At 34.0% G+C, this 21,890-nt stretch overlaps 2 protein-coding genes across 2 annotated transcripts; one reads left to right on the forward strand and one right to left on the reverse strand.

The window, feature by feature from the left end:
• Window positions 1–33: 33 nt before the first annotated feature.
• Window positions 34–6,653, forward strand: LOC144200953 (prolactin-releasing peptide receptor). Its single transcript, XM_077723350.1, has 4 exons — window positions 34–771; window positions 2,772–3,237; window positions 4,180–4,577; window positions 5,528–6,653. Exons 2-4 carry the CDS (start codon window positions 2,778–2,780, stop codon window positions 5,741–5,743), a joined length of 1,074 nt encoding a protein of 357 aa, XP_077579476.1. The 5' UTR covers window positions 34–771; window positions 2,772–2,777; the 3' UTR covers window positions 5,744–6,653.
• gpr184 (G protein-coupled receptor 184) lies at window positions 6,516–12,996 on the reverse strand. The gene is made up of 2 exons (XM_077723351.1): window positions 12,597–12,996; window positions 6,516–9,647 (listed from the first exon to the last, which is right to left on the reverse strand). The coding sequence occupies exon 2, from the start codon at window positions 9,640–9,642 to the stop codon at window positions 8,626–8,628; it is 1,017 nt and encodes a 338-aa protein (XP_077579477.1). The 5' UTR covers window positions 9,643–9,647; window positions 12,597–12,996; the 3' UTR covers window positions 6,516–8,625.
• Window positions 12,997–21,890: the final 8,894 nt, after the last annotated feature.

Genomic DNA, 21,890 nt, shown 5'->3' on the forward strand with positions numbered 1-21,890 from the left:
TTACAAATGTCATTTAAAAAAAGATGGAGGGCCTGTAAGACACAAAAAAACAAAAATAAATAAATAAAAAATACATTATTTGGACAACGTCAGCGGGCCAGATTAAAACGCCTCACGGGCCGAATGTGGCCCGCAGGCCGTAGTTTGCCCATGTCTGGTCTAATCTAACCTTAACTTAATAGTAATTAGTAGTATATATATAATACTTTTATCATATTAGCGAAAAAGCTCCGCCATTTGCACTAACTAACGGGAAAAGAACACTGTAAAAAATGCTTAACTCTGCTCATATATCAAAAATTATCTCTTATCTCAAGATAAATATTTGCCCAAAATTGTATGTTAAATTATGTCAGGGCACTCTTATGTCGAGGTACCACTGTAGTTTGAAGTTTTCTTTATTTATAACAGCTAAAAAAACAGGTTTGTCTTCCATTGGATTGTCATTTTTGACTTTATTGGATTTACGGGGTTAAACACGAGAGATGTCGGACCTCCTCTTTTGTAAGGACGCGTTAAGGGAGAGAGGTTAGCGACTCTTCGTTGCTTTTTTTGTGTGGTCCTCCCTCCCTCACTCTCTCTTTCAGTCCCCCCGATTGACTGACTGCCTTCACTCTGGTGAGCTGCACCAAGACGTCCTTTTCTCTACTTTCGTTTTTTTGCTTTCCGACATTTTGTCTGCATTGATAAAACAGCCAGGAAAAAAACAAGAATTATTCGGAGAAGTGAAGAGGAATCTTTATTACCTTCCAAAATAAAACATCAATTAAGGTAAGAGCTTCATTTTTTTTCTTTTGCATACACAAAGAAGACCTTAAATTAATTTTTAAAAATGTTTTTAGCAGTTTTTTGTGGTTGTAAGAAATCAAATAATGTCAATTTGTTGGAAATGTATCTTTAAATTGATATTTTATCTTTTATATACATGCATAAAATCTCAATTTTAATTGAATTTTACACATTCACAGCCTTTCTAATCATATTTTTTAATTTTTCAGATAATTTCCTAGTACATATTGAACCTTAAATTATGAAAATGACCACATAATTGATAAAAAAAAATCACCTTTCTCCATTTGAAAGGGAAATTATCCTGATTTTTATTTAATTGCCTCACCACATACTGAGCACACTTTTTCCAAGTAATCATGCAGATTTAATAACCATCCAAAAATAATCATATTTCTACATGATCTGCTAAAGCAAACATTTGGATTTAATGAAATTAAATAGCACATTCTCCAAAATGTATCCGTTCCAATAAAAAACATCTCATTAAATGTACTCATGACAACATTATATGTCCAATCCATTTAAAATGGGAAGGCTGACAATATATAATCTTTCTGCATTAATACTAGTCGTTAAATTACATTTTTTTAAATGTCTGGAAGAGAAATGACGACATTTGCGGCAGTGAAAATCAATAATTGACCAGCACTTTTTGTCAGCATGTCGTCTTATCTAATGCAATTGGCAATTATAGCCTTGTTTTAAGGCATGGGTAGGGAACCTATGGCTCTGGAGCCACATGTGGCTCTTTTGATGGGTGTATATGGCTCTCCGCCTTTTTAAATCATATTTTTTCTTCATTAGACTCTTATGAATGCATTTTTTCATTGATACTCATTGATTAGCAACAGTAAAATAATGTTTTCAAAAGAATTAAGACTTTTTTTAAGTTTCAAAGTAGTAAAATGAATCATAAATGCTCACATTTTCATGTATTTTGACTTTTAAGTTCTGAGTATGGCTCTCAAGTAATAATGTTTGGAAATATGAATTGTTTATGGCTCTTGTAAAATGACTTGTTACATTTTAAATAGACATTTCACAAGGATGTTTTTTATTAAAACCAGCCAAAATATTAAAAAAAATAAATTATGTTCTATTGACATCAACATGGTCTTAAAAACCGGTCTTAGGGTTCTTCAAAATACATTTTTTGCATGAATATATCAAGCTCTCCCAAAAATAACATCCATTAAAATGCTGCTCATCCTTGTTATGATAATTTATGACCCCACCTGGCCTTTATATTCTTGGCTATTATTAATAATTACCATGAAATGAGGGATAGGGATTAAAAAAAATGGCGTCCATGTCCTGGTGCTAAGAAAATGTCAATGCTAAATCCGAGTTCTCGGGTAAAAAAATAACTAGTGGCCCTCGACACTCTATTAAATTAAATTAAATAAAAAATAATAACAATAGCAGGATTTGATTCTCTTCTGCTTCTTTGGAAGCGCCTTGAAATGTCACAGAAAGCTTTTTGTTTACTTTTTAAATTGAATTCTTGCTTTTCTGTCTGGAAGAAAATGTCATATTCAAGGCCATTGTTCATTTTTACAACTTCTTTTTTGAGATCTGAACACTAATAACTTAATAATAAATAAATAAATGTGGATACCTATTCAAGGCTTGGTTAAGAAAGAAGTTCAAATAATGGGAAATGATAAATATAAAATAGAAATACTGTTGTTGACTTTACTTTAAAAAAGGAATTGTCGTTTTTAGTGAGTAAAAAATGTTTTTGTCGAGATTTTTCACCCAAAATGAGATGATAAATATAAAATAGAAATACTGTTGTTGACTTTACTTAAAAAAAAGGAATTGTCCTTTTCAATGAGAGAAAAAATGGTTTTATCGAGATTTTTCACCCAAAATCAATCAAATAACACCATTCAGAACCTTAAAATCCATTCCAACCAATGACTTAACAAATTAAGTGTACATTTGTCATTAAAATTGGCTTTATTTTCCATTTCCAGGTCATCATGGACGTGCTAATCAACAAAAACTCCAGCACGGACGCTCAAATCCATCAAACAGATGGAAGCTCCTTTCAAGGCGAAGAAAATCAAGCCCGTAACCAAAGCGACCCACTTGACGTATTTGTTGGAATGGAGCTTTTGCTACGTTTCAAGCCTCTCTTCATGCCTCTCTACTGCCTAGTGGTTGTAGTGGCCAGTGTGGGTAATTCATTCCTCTTAACTTGCATCCTGCTGGATAAAAAGCTCCATAACGCCACAAACTTTTTCTTGGGTAATTTGGCCGCCGGAGACCTGCTGATGTGTTTGAGCTGCGTCCCGCTGACCATGTCGTACGCCTTCGATGGTCAAGGTTGGACTTTTGGGGGTCCCTTGTGTCATTTGGTACCCCTGGTGCAATGCGCTACCGTCTTTGCATCGGCGCTTTCCCTCACGGCCATCGCGGTGGATCGATACGTCGTCATTGGTGAGAGAGATTTGGCACTTAAGAATTCATTTATGTTCTGGAAGGCTTTGTGATTCACTCTGATTTGGCTTAATTCAAGATTTAGTGGTAATTTGTCGGATTCTTGCGGAAAAAGGAAGGGATAATGACTTGCAGTGCTAGTTATAGTGAGGTAGAATATTCAAAAAGTTTAGGTTTCTTGCTTAGGCTTCGACACAAAAAGCTAGGTGCCATGGAAACGTGGTTTGAAAAAAATGCTCTTACTGGTACTGGTGTCAAAGTGGCGGTCCGCGGGCCAAAAATTGGCCCGCTGAATCATTTTGCGTGGCCCGAGAACGTAAATTATGAGTTTGTATTTTTAGGTTCTAATTCAAATGATGATAGATGGATATTACATTTTTTAATCCATTTTTTTCTTTTGTCTTTTTAGTCCAAAAAGCATTTTGTAAAATCTAAAAATAAATATATAGATATTTTCTGTATTTCACTTTAATATTGAACCTGATTTTTTTTAAAAAAATGCTTAGATTTGAAATTAAATATTATTCAAATAAAATTTTCAAGAAAAAAAGTAATAAATAAACATTGCTTTAGATCTATACAAACAAACTATTTAGATCTTTTAATCCAATTTAAATATATATATTTTAAATCAATAATTGCCATTTTTAATCCATTTTTTCTGTGTTTTTAGTTCAAAAATCATTTAGTAAAAATGGAAAAATATATTAAAAAACAGCTAAAATAATCATTGTTTTAAATCTATAAAAAACTGAATATTCAGGGTTTTTAATCCAGTTCTTTTAATCCATTTATAAAAAAAAAATCTAAATATTTCATCTAAAATGGTCCGGCCCACGTGAAATCCAATTGACGTTAATGCGGCTCGCGAACCAACCCGAGTTTGACACCCTTACTGTTTTAATCTTCTACCATTTCTATTTCTCTGGTGCTTCCATTCAGCTCACCCTGTGCGGAGGAGGATCTCGCTAAGCGCCTGCGGTGCCGTAACGGTGATCGTATGGCTTTTATCGCTGACCTTAGCCGCCCCTCCGTCTTTCTACACGCATTACCTGGACCTCCGACCCAGCGGCATCGACCTGGTGGTCTGCGAAGAATTCTGGCCCGAGAGCGGCGGTCTGCGGCTACTCTACTCCATCTTTGTCCTCACGGTGTCCTACATGATCCCGCTACTGTCCGTCAGCGTCTCCTATTGCGCCATCAGCCTCAGCTTGAAGCGGAATTTTGTTCCCGGGGAACAGACGGGCAGGAAACGTCATTGGAGGCAAAAGCGGAAAAAGACCTTCTCGCTATTGGTGGCTTCGGTTCTGGCGTTTGCTCTGTGTTGGCTTCCTTTGCAGGTGAGTTTAAATCCCTGTTAACTCTTAAATGTTTTACATAGTCCTTTTGGAAGACAGATTATGGATTAAAGATTAACTGTCCATAAAAATGTGAACTTTCCAGAAGATCGTTGTTGTCGTCATCCAGGTTTTGAGTTCTTGACTTCGAAATGAGGGCAATTTTCATTTCCAGAACTGTTTATTCTTCATGAGGTTTGGGACAAGGTGGTGCTGGAGCTTATCCCATCTTACTAGAAAGACACCCTGAGTCTATGGCCAGCCAATGGCAGGGCACAAGGAGACAAACAACCAATCATATTGATAGCTGGGGGCAATTTTCAGTCGAGTCTAGCATGTTTTGGGCATGTGGGAGGAAATTGGAGGACCTGTAGAACCCAGACTACGGCCCGCGGGCCACATACGGCCCACCGACGTTGTCCAAATAATCATTTATTTATTTTTTCCCATGATGGCGCCATCACGCGGAAGCCAGTGGTAGTAGCTGTGTCCACTCTTATTTGTTTTTGGTGTTTTACAGCCCCTCTATCTTTTTTTAAATGACATTTTAATATTTCCTAATACATTCCTTTTTACCTGGCTTTGTACTTTATACTTTTTACTTTAAGGATGAGTATGTTAATACTTAAGTCTTTTTTTCTGTTTATGTTTCATATGTACTGTTAACGGATGCACTTTTTTATATGTATCATATCTTGTCCTGACCCGGCCCATCTGTCAAATTTTTAAAGTCACTGGTTTAACCAATGAGGTGTCTTCTATAATGTGTGGACTGCAATGGACTGCATTCACACTTGCAAAAGGTGTCCTCTGGTACGGTAAGACTAGTTTGAGACCCCCATCTTGCAATATTAGCCACCTAATATAGTATTTCTGGTTCTTTTGCGACTGCTAAATTGAACCTATGCAATCCTCCACAGTCAACTCTGATTGTTTTTTTGCTGTAATTCAAGGTACTGAACCTATTGCTAGACCTGGACCCGGACTGCGACCTGATCGGCAAGCGCTACGTCAACGTCCTGCAAGTATGCTGCCATTTAGTAGCGATGAGCTCGGCATGCTACAACCCCTTCATCTACGCTTCTCTGCATAGCAAGGTACGCAAACACCTGAGAGGCTACCTCTACCCTTGTAACACCCGACGGATGGTGCAAAGTTCCTTGTCTTGAACACCATCCCATTCCTTTCCAATGTAAAGAAACTTTTCCCAGGATCCAACTTTCCACCCCCTTGTAAATTTGACTTGGAAAAAAAATCATGTAAAGGTTATCGAAGCGAACATAGACTTTAAACCAAAAAGTGCCCGCATGATCATACTCTTTTGTACGCAAACCCCGTTAACCCTTGGGCCAGATATGCTCGGGAGCCATATGTGGCTCTTTTAATGGGTGTATATGAGAATATAGTCCACAAATCACCCACAAAATTTAAGCAGCGTAGCCATTCTTTTGTAATAGTGTCAAATTTTTCTATCAAAAAACTGTCCAAACAAGCAATGATGAATTCAGTTATCGCGCCTAACATAATTAGTACATTAGTTACATAATTAATTTGTTTACCGAACACTGGTTAGCACAATAAGACTTCATTAAAAGCGTGACTTGAATTTCAATCAGGTTTAGGTGTCCTGAAAAGGACTATATTCTGTAATATAGTCTATAATCCTGGTCGTTTTTGTCAAAACGATAAATACGAAGCTAAAACCAGCGCAGAAAAAGATATGTAGTAATAGATCTCAATTGAGGGATCGTTTTTTGAGCATGTAGACTTTTTCTAACGTTTGTTTACCATCCACAAACACGACCCCCTGCATGGAAATGAGCATCACCTGGCTAAACACCCACTTTAAGGCCCCCGTTGCCTGGCAGCTCGACAATTGAACCCCGAGGCTCCTCAAATTAGATTTTCTGTGTTCTTTCAGGTCAAATCGAGTCCTAGAAATGACATAAGACTGATTTATTTCATGATTTCTTCTGAAAAGGTCAACGCAGACACATTTTTTTTGCATTCTTGTACAAACAAATGCACTTGAGAAGGAAAACGGGTAAAAAAAATGCTAAAGTAACACAAAAAACATGCAAAAAATGAGATTTGAGTACTAAACTGAGGCAGAAACATGTAAACATGTAAACTTGTTATTATACTGTATATTGATAATGTGAATTACATCACATTTTGTGCTGTATATTGATTTTTGGACCAAAATTTTGGTCTAAATGTTGTAATATGGTTGTACTATATGCATTTGCACTTTTAGATTAGCAGAACACAAAAGGAGATAAGTTGATATCTGTGGTCATTTCTCATCTGATGGAAGGTTATTAATAATTTCCAAAGTGGGTGGTCCTTTGTTTCTCTTGAGATGAAAGCTGAGCTGATGTAAAAAATGGCGTCCATGGATTCTTGAGGAGTCATTTGGTGTTCTGAAATAGAAATAGAAACTCCAAAACGGATGTTACAATCAATAGCAGACAATTGCTACTTGGTATTATAAGCATTTTTTTAATGTTTAAAAATAGCAAATTGTTCACCTCAACTAAAAAGAAACAGTAAGCAACAAATTTACAACATAATTAGTTGACAATTTGCTTAAAAAACTAACTTTGTAACATATTTTAGTGGTTTTTAGACATTTATCTTTCCATATGTATCAGATGCATCCAAATTGCATTTAAGGACAATTTTGTCAGGGTGTTTTGGACCATATTAATCAGGGATAGGGAACCTGTGGCTCAGGAGCCACATGTGGCTCTTAGGATAGGTGTATATGGCTCTTAGCTAAAATATGGAAACCATTGGTGAGATAATAATTGATTAGCAACAGCGTAACAACGTTTTCAAAGGAATTCAGAGACTTTTGGGGACTTTAAAAGTGATAAAATGACTGCAAAATTTCATGGATTTTGACTTTTTAATTGTGAGTATGGCTCTTAAGGGATAACATTTGAAAATAGGAATTGTTTATGGCTCTCTCTTTCAAAAAAGTGACATAAATAGTCGGTTATCGATCTGGAAATCGGCTTTCCGGGAGTCATTTGAGCGTTTTTTAATGTTTTTTTTTCTTCCGTTTGTTGGTTTGCTCTCAGCTCCACTCTGTATAATGGCTAAGTAGATCTAATTGGTGGAATCAGATTTCCATAGTCTGAAAACGCTCCATTTGTATGTCAGTATTGTTTTTTTATGGTTTGGAATGCGATGTGAGCAGCTGTTACGAGCAAATGATGTTTTCATCTTCTAATGAGTCGAGGCTATATGCTACTATTTCTTCATTTGAGATCATTTTCTGCTACATTCCAAGTACATATTAATTGCCAATGGAATCTTTTGTGTGTTTTACCTTGTTGGGCATGCATATTATGCAATTAAAACAAAATCTAATGCTCTAAATGTGATTTTGCTGATTAGTTAGTGCTATTACAGCCGTATATTGTTGTTTTTTAAATAGTGCGCATGCAGATTGAAGAGATTTTTTTATTTAAGGGCGTTTTTGTGATTAAATGTGGGGTTTTTTTCTAAATTTGAGGTCATGCGGTGCTGTTTGGAAGGTATTTGAAAAGTTTTGAATTTGGTACATGTGGTGTACTAAATGTGACAGTATTTTACAGTCATTTTAAATATAATACTAGGAAAAACTTCTTTTTATACACATGCAGATGGTTGAGAATATAGTAGTATCCATCTAAGCTACACGATTGCGCAATTGCGCTCTACTTTCGTCTTCTTTGCGCAGCAGCAATCATGGCGCGCAGTAAACAAAATCCAAACTTTTTGTTTTTTACCCTTTTCCCCATGATGGCGCCGTTTACCCGGCAGCCACTCTTATGTTTTTCATGTTTTACAGCATGTTTTACATGAAAAATTAGAGGGAACATTGGTATCCATAGTACACTTGGAGACTTTAGCTTTGGAAAAATAATAATAACAATTATAATCACTCCCAAAGTGTCTTCTACAACCAAAAACGGTCAATAATTTCTCCTTGAAACGACCAATCCAGTCACACACCAATCCTCAACAGTCCAAAACTCGCCATAAACGCCGCCAACCCCCTTCATATCAAGTGATTGTTCAACTTTTGGCGTCTAGAAGCAGTTTCCTGGTCCATACCTTCCCTTTCCCCACATTGGCAGCAAGCTTTGACGTCTTCTCGTACGCCATTGCTAACTAAAACGTAAAGTACGGGATCTACCACGCAATTAAGGCTGGACAGAGCCAATGCACAAGAGAATGGAAAATGCGTCTTCTGCTCAAACTGGCAGTAGCCGCCATCAGGTTCCGTACTGTCACTGCGGTAAAAAACCAACGAACGTGCCAACAACAACACGTGATACGGCGCGAAACAAACTGAGAAGATCCCAATCACCCCAAAAGACAAAGCGCGAACTTTGGTCTTGACTTGAGGGCTTAAACCCGGGCTTCGTCCTACCGTGCTCAGTACCCTCCCGTAGCTGAGGACTAACACCAGTAGGGGGAGCAAGAAACCTACGGCTACCCGGAGCAAGTTAAACATGGCCACCGGGCGTTCCATCGGGTAAGTCTCGTAACAACGATCGTCTTGGCTGTCATGGGCGTCGGCCAGGTTGTCATTGAACAGGACGGTGATGTGTAAGGTGGCCACGCCCACGTAGACGGATAAGCACTGCGCCCAAACGCAACGTGATGTTCGTTGGGTTTTGGCACGGAGAGGGTAAGTGACGGCTAAGCAACGGTCCACGGAGATACAGCAGAGAAGGTAAATACTGATGTACATGTTGGAGTAATAGAAAAATCCCGCTACGCTACATGAGGCTACGCTAAGTTGCCAGTGGTGGTTTTGACGGTAGTAGTTGATCCATAGGGGCATGGTGAAGATGAAGAGGATGTCGGAGAAGGAGAGGCTGAGTAAGAAGATGCCCAGGACGTTCTGACGACGTACTTGTTGTATGATGGGGCCCAAGGTAAGGATGTTGAAGACTAGGCCGAAAATGAAGGCTATGATGTAGACGCTCATCAGGAGGTCGCTGATGGCGCTGTCGCCGATCTTTACGCAGACGGATGTGGAGTTTATGATGGTTGGTGTTGTGTTCATGGTGGCTGGAGGAGAGGAAGGAGGTAAATTACACAAGAAGAGCACACTAAAGTACACATTGGAATGGCGTCTTTGCATTGGATGACCTGGTTTACATTTTAGATATAATATTTAGATTTTTTTTTATAAATGGATTAAAAGCCCTGAATATTCTGTTTTTCTATAGATCTAAAACAATGTTTATTTTAGATTTTTTTTATATATATTTTTAGATTTTACAAAATTATTTTTGAACTAAAAACAGAGAAAATGGATTAAAAAATGACAATTATTGATTTAAAGGAGAAAATCAGGAAATGTAATGTATATCAATACTATTCATTTTAATTTGATCCTAAAACAGAAAGTTGGCAATCATGATTTACTTTTCTCTTAAAAACACACCCAAATTCATCAAAAACAATTCATAAATTGGACTTTTTCGGGCCACACAAAATGATGCAGCGGGCCATATTTGGTCCCCGAGCCGCCACTTTGACACATGTGCACTATGACATTATGGGAAATGTTGTTTGTCTATAATCTTAGACAGAGCCTGTCTTAATATTATTATTACTATCATCATTATTATTTTTATTCTACTACTCTCCCAATACCTGTTTTTATTCCATCTCTATCTGCACATAATAAAACATTATACCATTTTTTTTTTGTATGTTCATTTTCATTCACATACCTGTCAAAATTTATATGCATTTAATATATTTTGGTTTATTCCTAGTGTGTTTTGACCATGTGATTCCTGCTTGAGGTCACCTGACATTGTCCCACACTAACACAGCAGCTGTCCTTCATTGGGTCGTCAAACTCAATTCAAGCTATCTTGTGTACTTCCTCCATGCCGGATGTGGTTAGGTGAGTTATATTTACCCTACTTTGTTATCCGGTTTTGACTTTTATCATTTTGTAGATGTGTTTTATCCAACTAAAAAATTTCCACTTGGCCTCGTGACCTAAAAACCTTATATTATGATTTATAGGCCATTCCAATGAAAAACAAGGGGCTGCACTTAATCACCTACTGACATCATTTTAATTCTTCCACTGACATTTAAGCAGTTTTAGATATATTTAACTGCTATGAAAAAGCATCAGGTCAAATGCAGTATTTAGATCTAGCTTTATGTTTGTGTTTTGTTATTGCAATCCTTTCTGTTATTGTTGTATAGGTTGTTTTGCTTTGGGCCAATATCTCAGATGGTATTATGATATTGTATATTATCCAGTTTTGATGCAATTAGGTTTCACAACAGAGATGTTCTGGTCAATCTAAACCTAATAATGGAAAAGCCATTTGTGCAGGCTTATTTGCAGCAAAAGTGGGGACGTATAAAGTCAAAGTCGTGACACGTATGAGTGTCAAAGCTATTCGTGGAAAATGAGTAAGAGAGTGGAAAGTTTTGCAGATAAATGATCTCTAAAATGATTTAATGGTTGTTCACGCCCCTTTCCTTCTTGAAATATCTGTGTAGTGCATTTAGTTTTCTGTCTTGAGGTAGTTTTAGTTTTTTTTTTTTGCATTAGATTGGGAATTGCATGTGTGTGCATGATGTATGTATATGTATATATATATTTATGTATATGTATATATATGTATGTATATGTATGTATATGTATATATATGTATGTATATGTATGTATGTATATGTATGTATGTATATGCATATGTATATATATGTATATATATGTGTGTATACACACATATACACACATATACATACAAATACATACATATACATACATATACACACATATACACATGTGTGTATATGTATGTATTTGTATGTATATGTGTGTATATGTGTGTATATGTGTGTATATGTATGTATGTGTGTATATGTATGTATATGTATGTATTTGTATGTATGTATATGTATGTATTTGTATGTATGTATATGTATGTATATATGTGTGTATATATGTGTATATGTGTATATATGTATGTGTATATTTGTGTATCTGTATATATGTATTTATGTATATGTACACATACATGTATATGTACATATATATATATATATATATATATATATATATATATATATATATATATATATATATATATATATATATATATATATATATATATATATATATATATATATATATATATATATATATATATATATATATATATATATATATATATATATATATATATATATATATATATATATATATATATATATATATATATATATATATATATATATATATATATTCTTTTTTTTATTTAACTTTTTTACCTTTTTTACCTTTATCCGCTATTTTATAATTCGAATGGACTTTATGTCAATTTGAATCGGCTATTATTTTGTTAATGTTGTAAACTGTGCCTTGTTGTTATTATACAAGTCAGCCTTTAAGTAAAAGACCACCATGACAGTTTATATTCGGGTTGTACTTAGCCAAAATGCAATTGACCATATAAATTATTCTTTCTCATTTAGGTCAACCCAATTCAACAAGTACTACACAAATATTTGCAGTGTGTTTGTGTCAGGATTACACAGAGAAATATGGAGGCCACAAAAGGTAAGCAAATAACTACTATTCTATCATTCGTATTCCATGCTGTTTATCCTCGCAAGGGTTGTAAAGGGGGGTGCTAGAGCCTATCCCACCCAACTACGGGCAGCAGGTTTGGAGACATCCTACCATTAATTTTTTTTTTAAATATTGATTTTTTATATTGAGGCCAATCGGTGAGTGTAAAAACAAGGAATGCTATTTTTACATGTCAGTTTTTGAGGAAAAAATGACGTCCATACGAGTGGACGTCAGGTCAAAGGAGGTTAACACCACGCCCAATGTTTACAATATCATAATAAGAAAAAGAAACAGAATAATAGACAAAATTGGACGATACAATTCATCTAGTTTTGTAAATCAACAAAAAAATCCAATATTCACGTCCTATGTTTTGCTTACAAAATATAACATTTGGAGCTCACCCGCAACAATTCAGTTTAAATCCCAAAGCGTAGAAGTAAGGATGAGCCCGAGAAGTGGTCCGGGTTCCACCTTGTCATAATAAAGCTGAGCTTTTGTCTTGAACCTCCAAGCTGAGATGCTTCAAAATGTCAGAGAGGAGTGTATAGAGGCGGGGTACTGAAATAGGGGGGAAGATCCACGTGCTGTGGAGGTTTGACTGCTTACATCACCCGTGCACAGAGGGGAAAGTACTTTGAAGGAGGCGGCGAGGGGGGGGAAGTGGCTTGGGGGTGGGGGGAGGAGACTGCAACAGATGTAAGCCATATTTAACTTACATTGTAAAAAGGACAGTGTATAATAGCCTTTTCTCTTTTTAAATAGAAAATTAGTTTTTGTTTACCATTATGAGTTGTAAAGTGGCGTAAAACATTAACAAGTGCATTTCAAAGGACATACATATTTCCTATTGGCTTTATGACAAATCCGCAGCCAAACAGTGACACTTAGTGACACCTATGATGGTGGTGACACTGATGATTGTAATATTGATTGAAGGTCCCTATGACATTTAACCGTGACACGGATTGAGAGATTATATTGCAAGGATTCGTGACATACAAATTCTCTATGACAAAAAACAACCTGTCAATAATCATAATGATGTCTTTAACATGTCTCAGTGACTGTTGTACCTTTTCCATGACATCATTGCTGAAACTTAATAAAAGCGCGATTTGGGACTTGGGAAGAGGAGAAGGTCCACAGAGCCGAGTGCCAATTGACGGCCGTCCTTTTATGGCTTTTTTGGTGGTTTCAAATGAACGTCAATGTGGTTGTTAAAAGGTTTTGCAATGTATTTACCCGCGCCAACGCCACAACTCATTTGCACCTGCAACTTTTCTTTAGTAAACAACAGCCTTGAGTACTTCGATTGCATTGTGGATGCACTGAAAGAGTCGAGGGTTCGATTCCAGGGTCATGTTGCGTGGGTTTTCTCTGGGTAGTCTGGTTTCATCCCAAATCCCCCAAAAAACATGCATTGTAAGGCGATGATGGGCTGGCAGGATGTTCCCAGTCTGGTGCCTGGTAGTTAGCTGGGATAGGCTCTAGCACCCCCGGGGAACGTTGTGAGGATAAGCGGTATGGAAAATGAGTGTAAGCAGGTGTTTTCATGACAGATATCTTTTGTTTCAGTCTGAACTTCAAAAGTTCAAGTAAAGTTCAAGCTGTCTGATTTATAAAAGATGGAAACTCCGCCTTCACTCCCATCGCCAGCTGCTTTGTCATCATCATCCTCCTCATCATCATCATCGTCCTCATCAAATCCATATGAGGTGAATTTTTTACTTTGCTTAAATGGGTTGCTGTTGTGTTGTTTGTAGGAGGATAGACACTGTTATAGGAGTTAAATAAATAGTGTAGAAAAGATGTTTTGTTCAAAAAAGGCGGATTATTTTTTTCTGTTAACGTTAGTGTGAATTTTAAAGTAATAATAGAGCACTTGAGAAAGCAAAATCCCTGATTCAGGTGTCGACATTCCTAAGAATTTGCAGCTGTAGTCAATGTTTATTCAACACGTTTGCAGATAAACTACAGTCTTAAAACGCAAGCTGGTTCTTGTAAACAAGAACACTTTATTTTAAGACATTTGAAGAAAAACGACAGTATAGTAAGGCTTTTTGATTCAAAAAACGACATAGTATAGTAGGCATTTTTCTTTAAAAAACGACATAGTATACAAAGGCTTTTTGATTCAAAAAACGAAATAGTATAGTAAGGCACTTTTCTTTAAAAAAACGACATAGTAAGGCTTTTTGATTCAAAAGACGACATAGTATAGTAAGGCATTTTTCATTAAAAATGACATAGTATAGTAAGGCTTTTTTCGTCAAAAAACGACATAGTATAGTAAGGCTTTTTTTCGTCAAAAACGACATAGTATAGTAAGGCTTTTTTCGTCAAAAAACGACATAGTATAGTAAGGCTTTTTTTCGTCAAAAAACGACATATTATAGTAAGGCTTTTTATCGATAAAAAACGACATAGTTTAGTAAGGCTTTTTTCGTCAAAAAACGACATACTATAGTAAGGCTTTTTTTCGTCAAAAAACGACATAGTATAGTAAGGCTTTTTTCGTCAAAAAACGACATAGTATAGTAAGGCTTTTTATCGATAAAAAACGACATAGTATAGTAAGGCTTTTTTCGTCAAAAAACGACATAGTATAGTAAGGCTTTTTTCGTCAAAAAACGACATAGTATAGTAAGGCTTTTTTTCGTCAAAAAACGACATAGTATAGTAAGGCTTTTTATCGATAAAAAACGACATAGTATAGTAAGGCTTTTTTCGTCAAAAAACGAGATAGTATAGTAAGGCTTTTTTTTGTCAAAAAACGACATAGTATAGTAAGGCTTTTTTTCGTCAAAAAACAACATAGTATAGTAAGGCTTTTTATCGATAAAAAACGACATAGTATAGTAAGGCTTTTTTCGTCAAAAAACGACATAGTATAGTAAGGCTTTTTTTCGTCAAAAAACGACATAGTATAGTAAGGCTTTTTATCGGTAAAAAACGACATAGTATAGTAAGGCTTTTTTCGTCAAAAAACGACATAGTATAGTAAGGCTTTTTTTCGTCAAAAAACGACATAGTATAGTAAGGCTTTTTTTCGTCAAAAACGACATAGTATAGTAAGGCTTTTTATCGATAAAAAACGACATAGTATAGTAAGGCTTTTTTTCGTCAAAAAACGACATAGTATAGTAAGGCTTTTTATCGATAAAAAACGACATAGTATAGTAAGGCTTTTTTCGTCAAAAAACGACATAGTATAGTAAGGCTTTTTTTCGTCAAAAACGACATAGTATAGTAAGGCTTTTTATCGATAAAAAACGACATAGTATAGTAAGAATTTTTTTCGTCAAAAAACGACATAGTATAGTAAGGCTTTTTTTCGTCCAAAAACGACATAGTATAGTAAGGCTTTTTATCGATAAAAAACGACATAGTATAGTAAGGCTTTTTTTGTCAAAAAACGACATAGTATAGTAAGGCTTTTTTTTCGTCAAAAAACGACATAGTATAGTAAGGCTTTTTATCGATAAAAAACGACATAGTATAGTAAGGCTTTTTTCGTCAAAAAACGACATAGTATAGTAAGGCTTTTTTTCGTCAAAAAACGACATAGTATAGTAAGGCTTTTTATCGATAAAAAACGACATAGTATAGTAAGGCTTTTTTCGTCAAAAAACGACATAGTATAGTAAGGCTTTTTTTGATAAAAAACGACATAGTATAGTAAGGCTTTTTTTTGATAAAAAACGACATAGTATAGTAAGGCTTTTTTCGTCAAAAAACGACATAGTATAGTAAGGCTTTTTTTCGTCAAAAAACGACATAGTATAGTAAGGCTTTTTATCGATAAAAAACGACATAGTATAGTAAGGCTTTTTTCGTCAAAAAACGACATAGTATAGTAAGGCTTTTTTTCGTCAAAAAACGACATAGTATAGTAAGGCTTTTTATCGATAAAAAACGACATAGTATAGTAAGGCTTTTTTCGTCAAAAAACGACATAGTATAGTAAGGCTTTTTTTGATAAAAAACGACATAGTATAGTAAGGCTTTTTTTTGATAAAAAAACGACATAGTATAGTAAGGCTTTTTTCGTCAAAAAACGACATAGTATAGTAAGGCTTTTTTTCGTCAAAAACGACATAGTATAGTAAGGCTTTTTTTCGTCCAAAAACGACATAGTATAGTAAGGCTTTTTATTGATAAAAAACGACATAGTATAGTAAGGCTTTTTTCGTCAAAAAACGACATAGTATAGTAAGGCTTTTTTTCGTCAAAAACGACATAGTATAGTAAGGCTTTTTATCGATAAAAAACGACATAGTATAGTAAGGCTTTTTTTCGCCAAAAAACGACATAGTATAGTAAGGCTTTTTTTCGTCCAAAAACGACATGGTATAGTAAGGCTTATTATCGATAAAAAACGACATAGTATAGTAAGGCTTTTTTTGTCAAAAAACGACATAGTATAGTAAGGCTTTTTATCGATAAAAAACGACATAGTATAGTAAGGCTTTTTTCGTCAAAAAACGACATAGTATAGTAAGGCTTTTTATCGATAAAAAACGACATAGTATAGTAAGGCTTTTTTCGTCAAAAAACGACATAGTATAGTAAGGCTTTTTTTCGTCAAAAAACGACATAGTATAGTAAGGCTTTTTATCGATAAAAAACGACATAGTATAGTAAGGCTTTTTTTCGTCAAAAAACGACATAGTATAGTAAGGCTTTTTTTCGCCAAAAAACGACATAGTATAGTAAGGCTTTTTTCGTCAAAAAACGACATAGTATAGTAAGGATTTTTTTCGTCAAAAAACGACATAGTATAGTAAGGCTTTTTATCGATAAAAAACGACATAGTATAGTAAGGCTTTTTTTCGTCAAAAAACGACATAGTATAGTAAGGCTTTTTTTCGCCAAAAAACGACATAGTATAGTAAGGCTTTTTTCGTCAAAAAACGACATAGTATAGTAAGGATTTTTTTCGTCAAAAAACGACATGGTATAGTAAGGCTTTTTTCGTCAAAAAACGACATAGTATAGTAAGGCTTTTTATCGATAAAAAACGACATAGTATAGTAAGGCTTTTTTCGTCAAAAAACGACATAGTATAGTAAGGCTTTTTTTCGTCAAAAACGACATAGTATAGTAAGGCTTTTTATCGATAAAAAACGACATAGTATAGTAAGGCTTTTTTTCGTCAAAAAAACGACATAGTATAGTAAGGCTTTTTATCGATAAAAAACGACATAGTATAGTAAGGCTTTTTTCGTCAAAAAACGACATAGTATAGTAAGGCTTTTTTTCGTCAAAAAACGACATAGTATAGTAAGGCTTTTTTTCGTCAAAAAACGACATAGTATAGTAAGGCTTTTTATCGATAAAAAACGACATAGTTTAGTAAGGCTTTTTTCGTCAAAAAACGACATAGTATAGTAAGGCTTTTTTTCGTCAAAAAACGACATATTATAGTAAGGCTTTTTATCGATAAAAAACGACATAGTTTAGTAAGGCTTTTTTCGTCAAAAAACGACATACTATAGTAAGGCTTTTTTCGTCAAAAAACGACATAGTAAAGTAAGGCTTTTTATCGATAAAAAACGACATAGTATAGTAAGGCTTTTTTCGTCAAATAAACGACATAGTATAGTAAGGCTTTTTTTGATAAAAAACGACATAGTATAGTAAGGCTTTTTTTTGATAAAAAACGACATAGTATAGTAAGGCTTTTTATCGATAAAAAACGACATAGTATAGTAAGGCTTTTTATCGATAAAAAACGACATAGTTTAGTAAGGCTTTTTTCGTCAAAAAACGACATAGTATAGTAAGGCTTTTTTCGTCAAAAAACGACATAGTATAGTAAGGCTTTTTTTCGTCAAAAAACGACATAGTATAGTAAGGCTTTTTATCGATAAAAAACGACATAATATAGTAAGGCTTTTTTCGTCAAAAAACGACATAGTATAGTAAGGCTTTTTTCGTCAAAAAACGACATAGTATAGTAAGGCTTTTTTTCGTCAAAAAACGACATAGTATAGTAAGGCTTTTTATCGATAAAAAACGACATAGTATAGTAAGGCTTTTTTCGTCAAAAAACGAGATAGTATAGTAAGGCTTTTTTTTGTCAAAAAACGACATAGTATAGTAAGGCTTTTTTTCGTCAAAAAACGACATAGTATAGTAAGGCTTTTTATCGATAAAAAACGACATAGTATAGTAAGGCTTTTTTCGTCAAAAAACGACATAGTATAGTAAGGCTTTTTTTCGTCAAAAAACGACATAGTATAGTAAGGCTTTTTATCGGTAAAAAACGACATAGTATAGTAAGGCTTTTTTCGTCAAAAAACGACATAGTATAGTAAGGCTTTTTTTCGTCAAAAAACGACATAGTATAGTAAGGCTTTTTTTCGTCAAAAACGACATAGTATAGTAAGGCTTTTTATCGATAAAAAACGACATAGTATAGTAAGGCTTTTTTTCGTCAAAAAACGACATAGTATAGTAAGGCTTTTTATCGATAAAAAACGACATAGTATAGTAAGGCTTTTTTCGTCAAAAAACGACATAGTATAGTAAGGCTTTTTTTCGTCAAAAACGACATAGTATAGTAAGGCTTTTTATCGATAAAAAACGACATAGTATAGTAAGAATTTTTTTCGTCAAAAAACGACATAGTATAGTAAGGCTTTTTTTCGTCCAAAAACGACATAGTATAGTAAGGCTTTTTATCGATAAAAAACGACATAGTATAGTAAGGCTTTTTTTGTCAAAAAACGACATAGTATAGTAAGGCTTTTTTTTCGTCAAAAAACGACATAGTATAGTAAGGCTTTTTATCGATAAAAAACGACATAGTATAGTAAGGCTTTTTTCGTCAAAAAACGACATAGTATAGTAAGGCTTTTTTTCGTCAAAAAACGACATAGTATAGTAAGGCTTTTTATCGATAAAAAACGACATAGTATAGTAAGGCTTTTTTCGTCAAAAAACGACATAGTATAGTAAGGCTTTTTTTGATAAAAAACGACATAGTATAGTAAGGCTTTTTTTTGATAAAAAACGACATAGTATAGTAAGGCTTTTTTCGTCAAAAAACGACATAGTATAGTAAGGCTTTTTTTCGTCAAAAAACGACATAGTATAGTAAGGCTTTTTATCGATAAAAAACGACATAGTATAGTAAGGCTTTTTTCGTCAAAAAACGACATAGTATAGTAAGGCTTTTTTTCGTCAAAAAACGACATAGTATAGTAAGGCTTTTTATCGATAAAAAACGACATAGTATAGTAAGGCTTTTTTCGTCAAAAAACGACATAGTATAGTAAGGCTTTTTTTGATAAAAAACGACATAGTATAGTAAGGCTTTTTTTTGATAAAAAACGACATAGTATAGTAAGGCTTTTTTCGTCAAAAAACGACATAGTATAGTAAGGCTTTTTTTCGTCAAAAACGACATAGTATAGTAAGGCTTTTTTTCGTCCAAAAACGACATAGTATAGTAAGGCTTTTTATTGATAAAAAACGACATAGTATAGTAAGGCTTTTTTCGTCAAAAAACGACATAGTATAGTAAGGCTTTTTTTCGTCAAAAACGACATAGTATAGTAAGGCTTTTTATCGATAAAAAACGACATAGTATAGTAAGGCTTTTTTTCGCCAAAAAACGACATAGTATAGTAAGGCTTTTTTTCGTCCAAAAACGACATGGTATAGTAAGGCTTATTATCGATAAAAAACGACATAGTATAGTAAGGCTTTTTTTGTCAAAAAACGACATAGTATAGTAAGGCTTTTTATCGATAAAAAACGACATAGTATAGTAAGGCTTTTTTCGTCAAAAAACGACATAGTATAGTAAGGCTTTTTATCGATAAAAAACGACATAGTATAGTAAGGCTTTTTTCGTCAAAAAACGACATAGTATAGTAAGGCTTTTTTTCGTCAAAAAACGACATAGTATAGTAAGGCTTTTTATCGATAAAAAACGACATAGTATAGTAAGGCTTTTTTTCGTCAAAAAACGACATAGTATAGTAAGGCTTTTTTTCGCCAAAAAACGACATAGTATAGTAAGGCTTTTTTCGTCAAAAAACGACATAGTATAGTAAGGATTTTTTTCGTCAAAAAACGACATAGTATAGTAAGGCTTTTTATCGATAAAAAACGACATAGTATAGTAAGGCTTTTTTTCGTCAAAAAACGACATAGTATAGTAAGGCTTTTTTTCGCCAAAAAACGACATAGTATAGTAAGGCTTTTTTCGTCAAAAAACGACATAGTATAGTAAGGATTTTTTTCGTCAAAAAACGACATGGTATAGTAAGGCTTTTTTCGTCAAAAAACGACATAGTATAGTAAGGCTTTTTATCGATAAAAAACGACATAGTATAGTAAGGCTTTTTTCGTCAAAAAACGACATAGTATAGTAAGGCTTTTTTTCGTCAAAAACGACATAGTATAGTAAGGCTTTTTTTCGTCAAAAAAACGACATAGTATAGTAAGGCTTTTTATCGATAAAAAACGACATAGTATAGTAAGGCTTTTTTCGTCAAAAAACGACATAGTATAGTAAGGCTTTTTTTCGTCAAAAAACGACATAGTATAGTAAGGCTTTTTTTCGTCAAAAAACGACATAGTATAGTAAGGCTTTTTATCGATAAAAAACGACATAGTTTAGTAAGGCTTTTTTCGTCAAAAAACGACATAGTATAGTAAGGCTTTTTTTCGTCAAAAAACGACATAGTATAGTAAGGCTTTTTATCGATAAAAAACGACATAGTTTAGTAAGGCTTTTTTCGTCAAAAAACGACATAGTATAGTAAGGATTTTTTTCGTCAAAAAACGACATAGTATAGTAAGGCTTTTTTTCGTCAAAAAACGACATAGTATAGTAAGGCTTTTTATCGATAAAAAACGACATAGTATAGTAAGGCTTTTTTCGTCAAAAAACGACATTGTATAGTAAGGCTTTTTTTCGTCAAAAACGACATAGTATAGTAAGGCTTTTTTCGTCAAAAAACGACATAGTATAGTAAGGATTTTTTTCGTCAAAAAACGACATAGTATAGTAAGGCTTTTTATCGATAAAAAGCGACATAGTATAGTAAGGCTTTTTTTCGTCAAAAAACGACATAGTATAGTAAGGCTTTTTATCGCCAAAAACGACAGAGTATAGTAAGACTTTTTTTCGTCAAAAAACGACATATTATAGTTCAGAAGGGATTTTTTTCAGTTGAACAAAGACTGAAACTTGCCACAATCTTTTCAAGCCAAATTTATTTATACAGCCTTAAAATCACAATAAGATCCCAAAGGGCTTTACAGATAAAAAAACAAACAAAAATGGCATCAAAAATGACATCTATAATTTAGAAAACGAAACTCAAAAATTGCAGTTATGTTTTAAACATTTGAAGACAGCTGATAGTTCTAACAAGTTAAATCATTGTTTTGCGTCTCAAAATCTTGCATTTTATATGTAACCATATCTTAAAACTTAGCTTCTAGCTAGCTAGCATCACCATCATTGTCCAAATATGTAGATAAACTGGACACTACATGAACTTCAGGCTAAACATGCTTAAAATGGACAAATTCAATAAAAACACGTGTTTTTTAACTAATTCTATGCAAAAACATCCAACCCATTGACATGGCAGAAAATCAATAACAATGCGACAAAATTTAAACTACTAAATTGCAATGAAGACAGGTAAGTCACATTTTTAGTCACAGAT

The sequence above is a fragment of the Stigmatopora nigra genome, chromosome 8 (genome assembly GCF_051989575.1).
Source record: "Stigmatopora nigra isolate UIUO_SnigA chromosome 8, RoL_Snig_1.1, whole genome shotgun sequence".
NCBI classification, from domain to species: Eukaryota; Metazoa; Chordata; class Actinopteri; order Syngnathiformes; family Syngnathidae; genus Stigmatopora; species Stigmatopora nigra.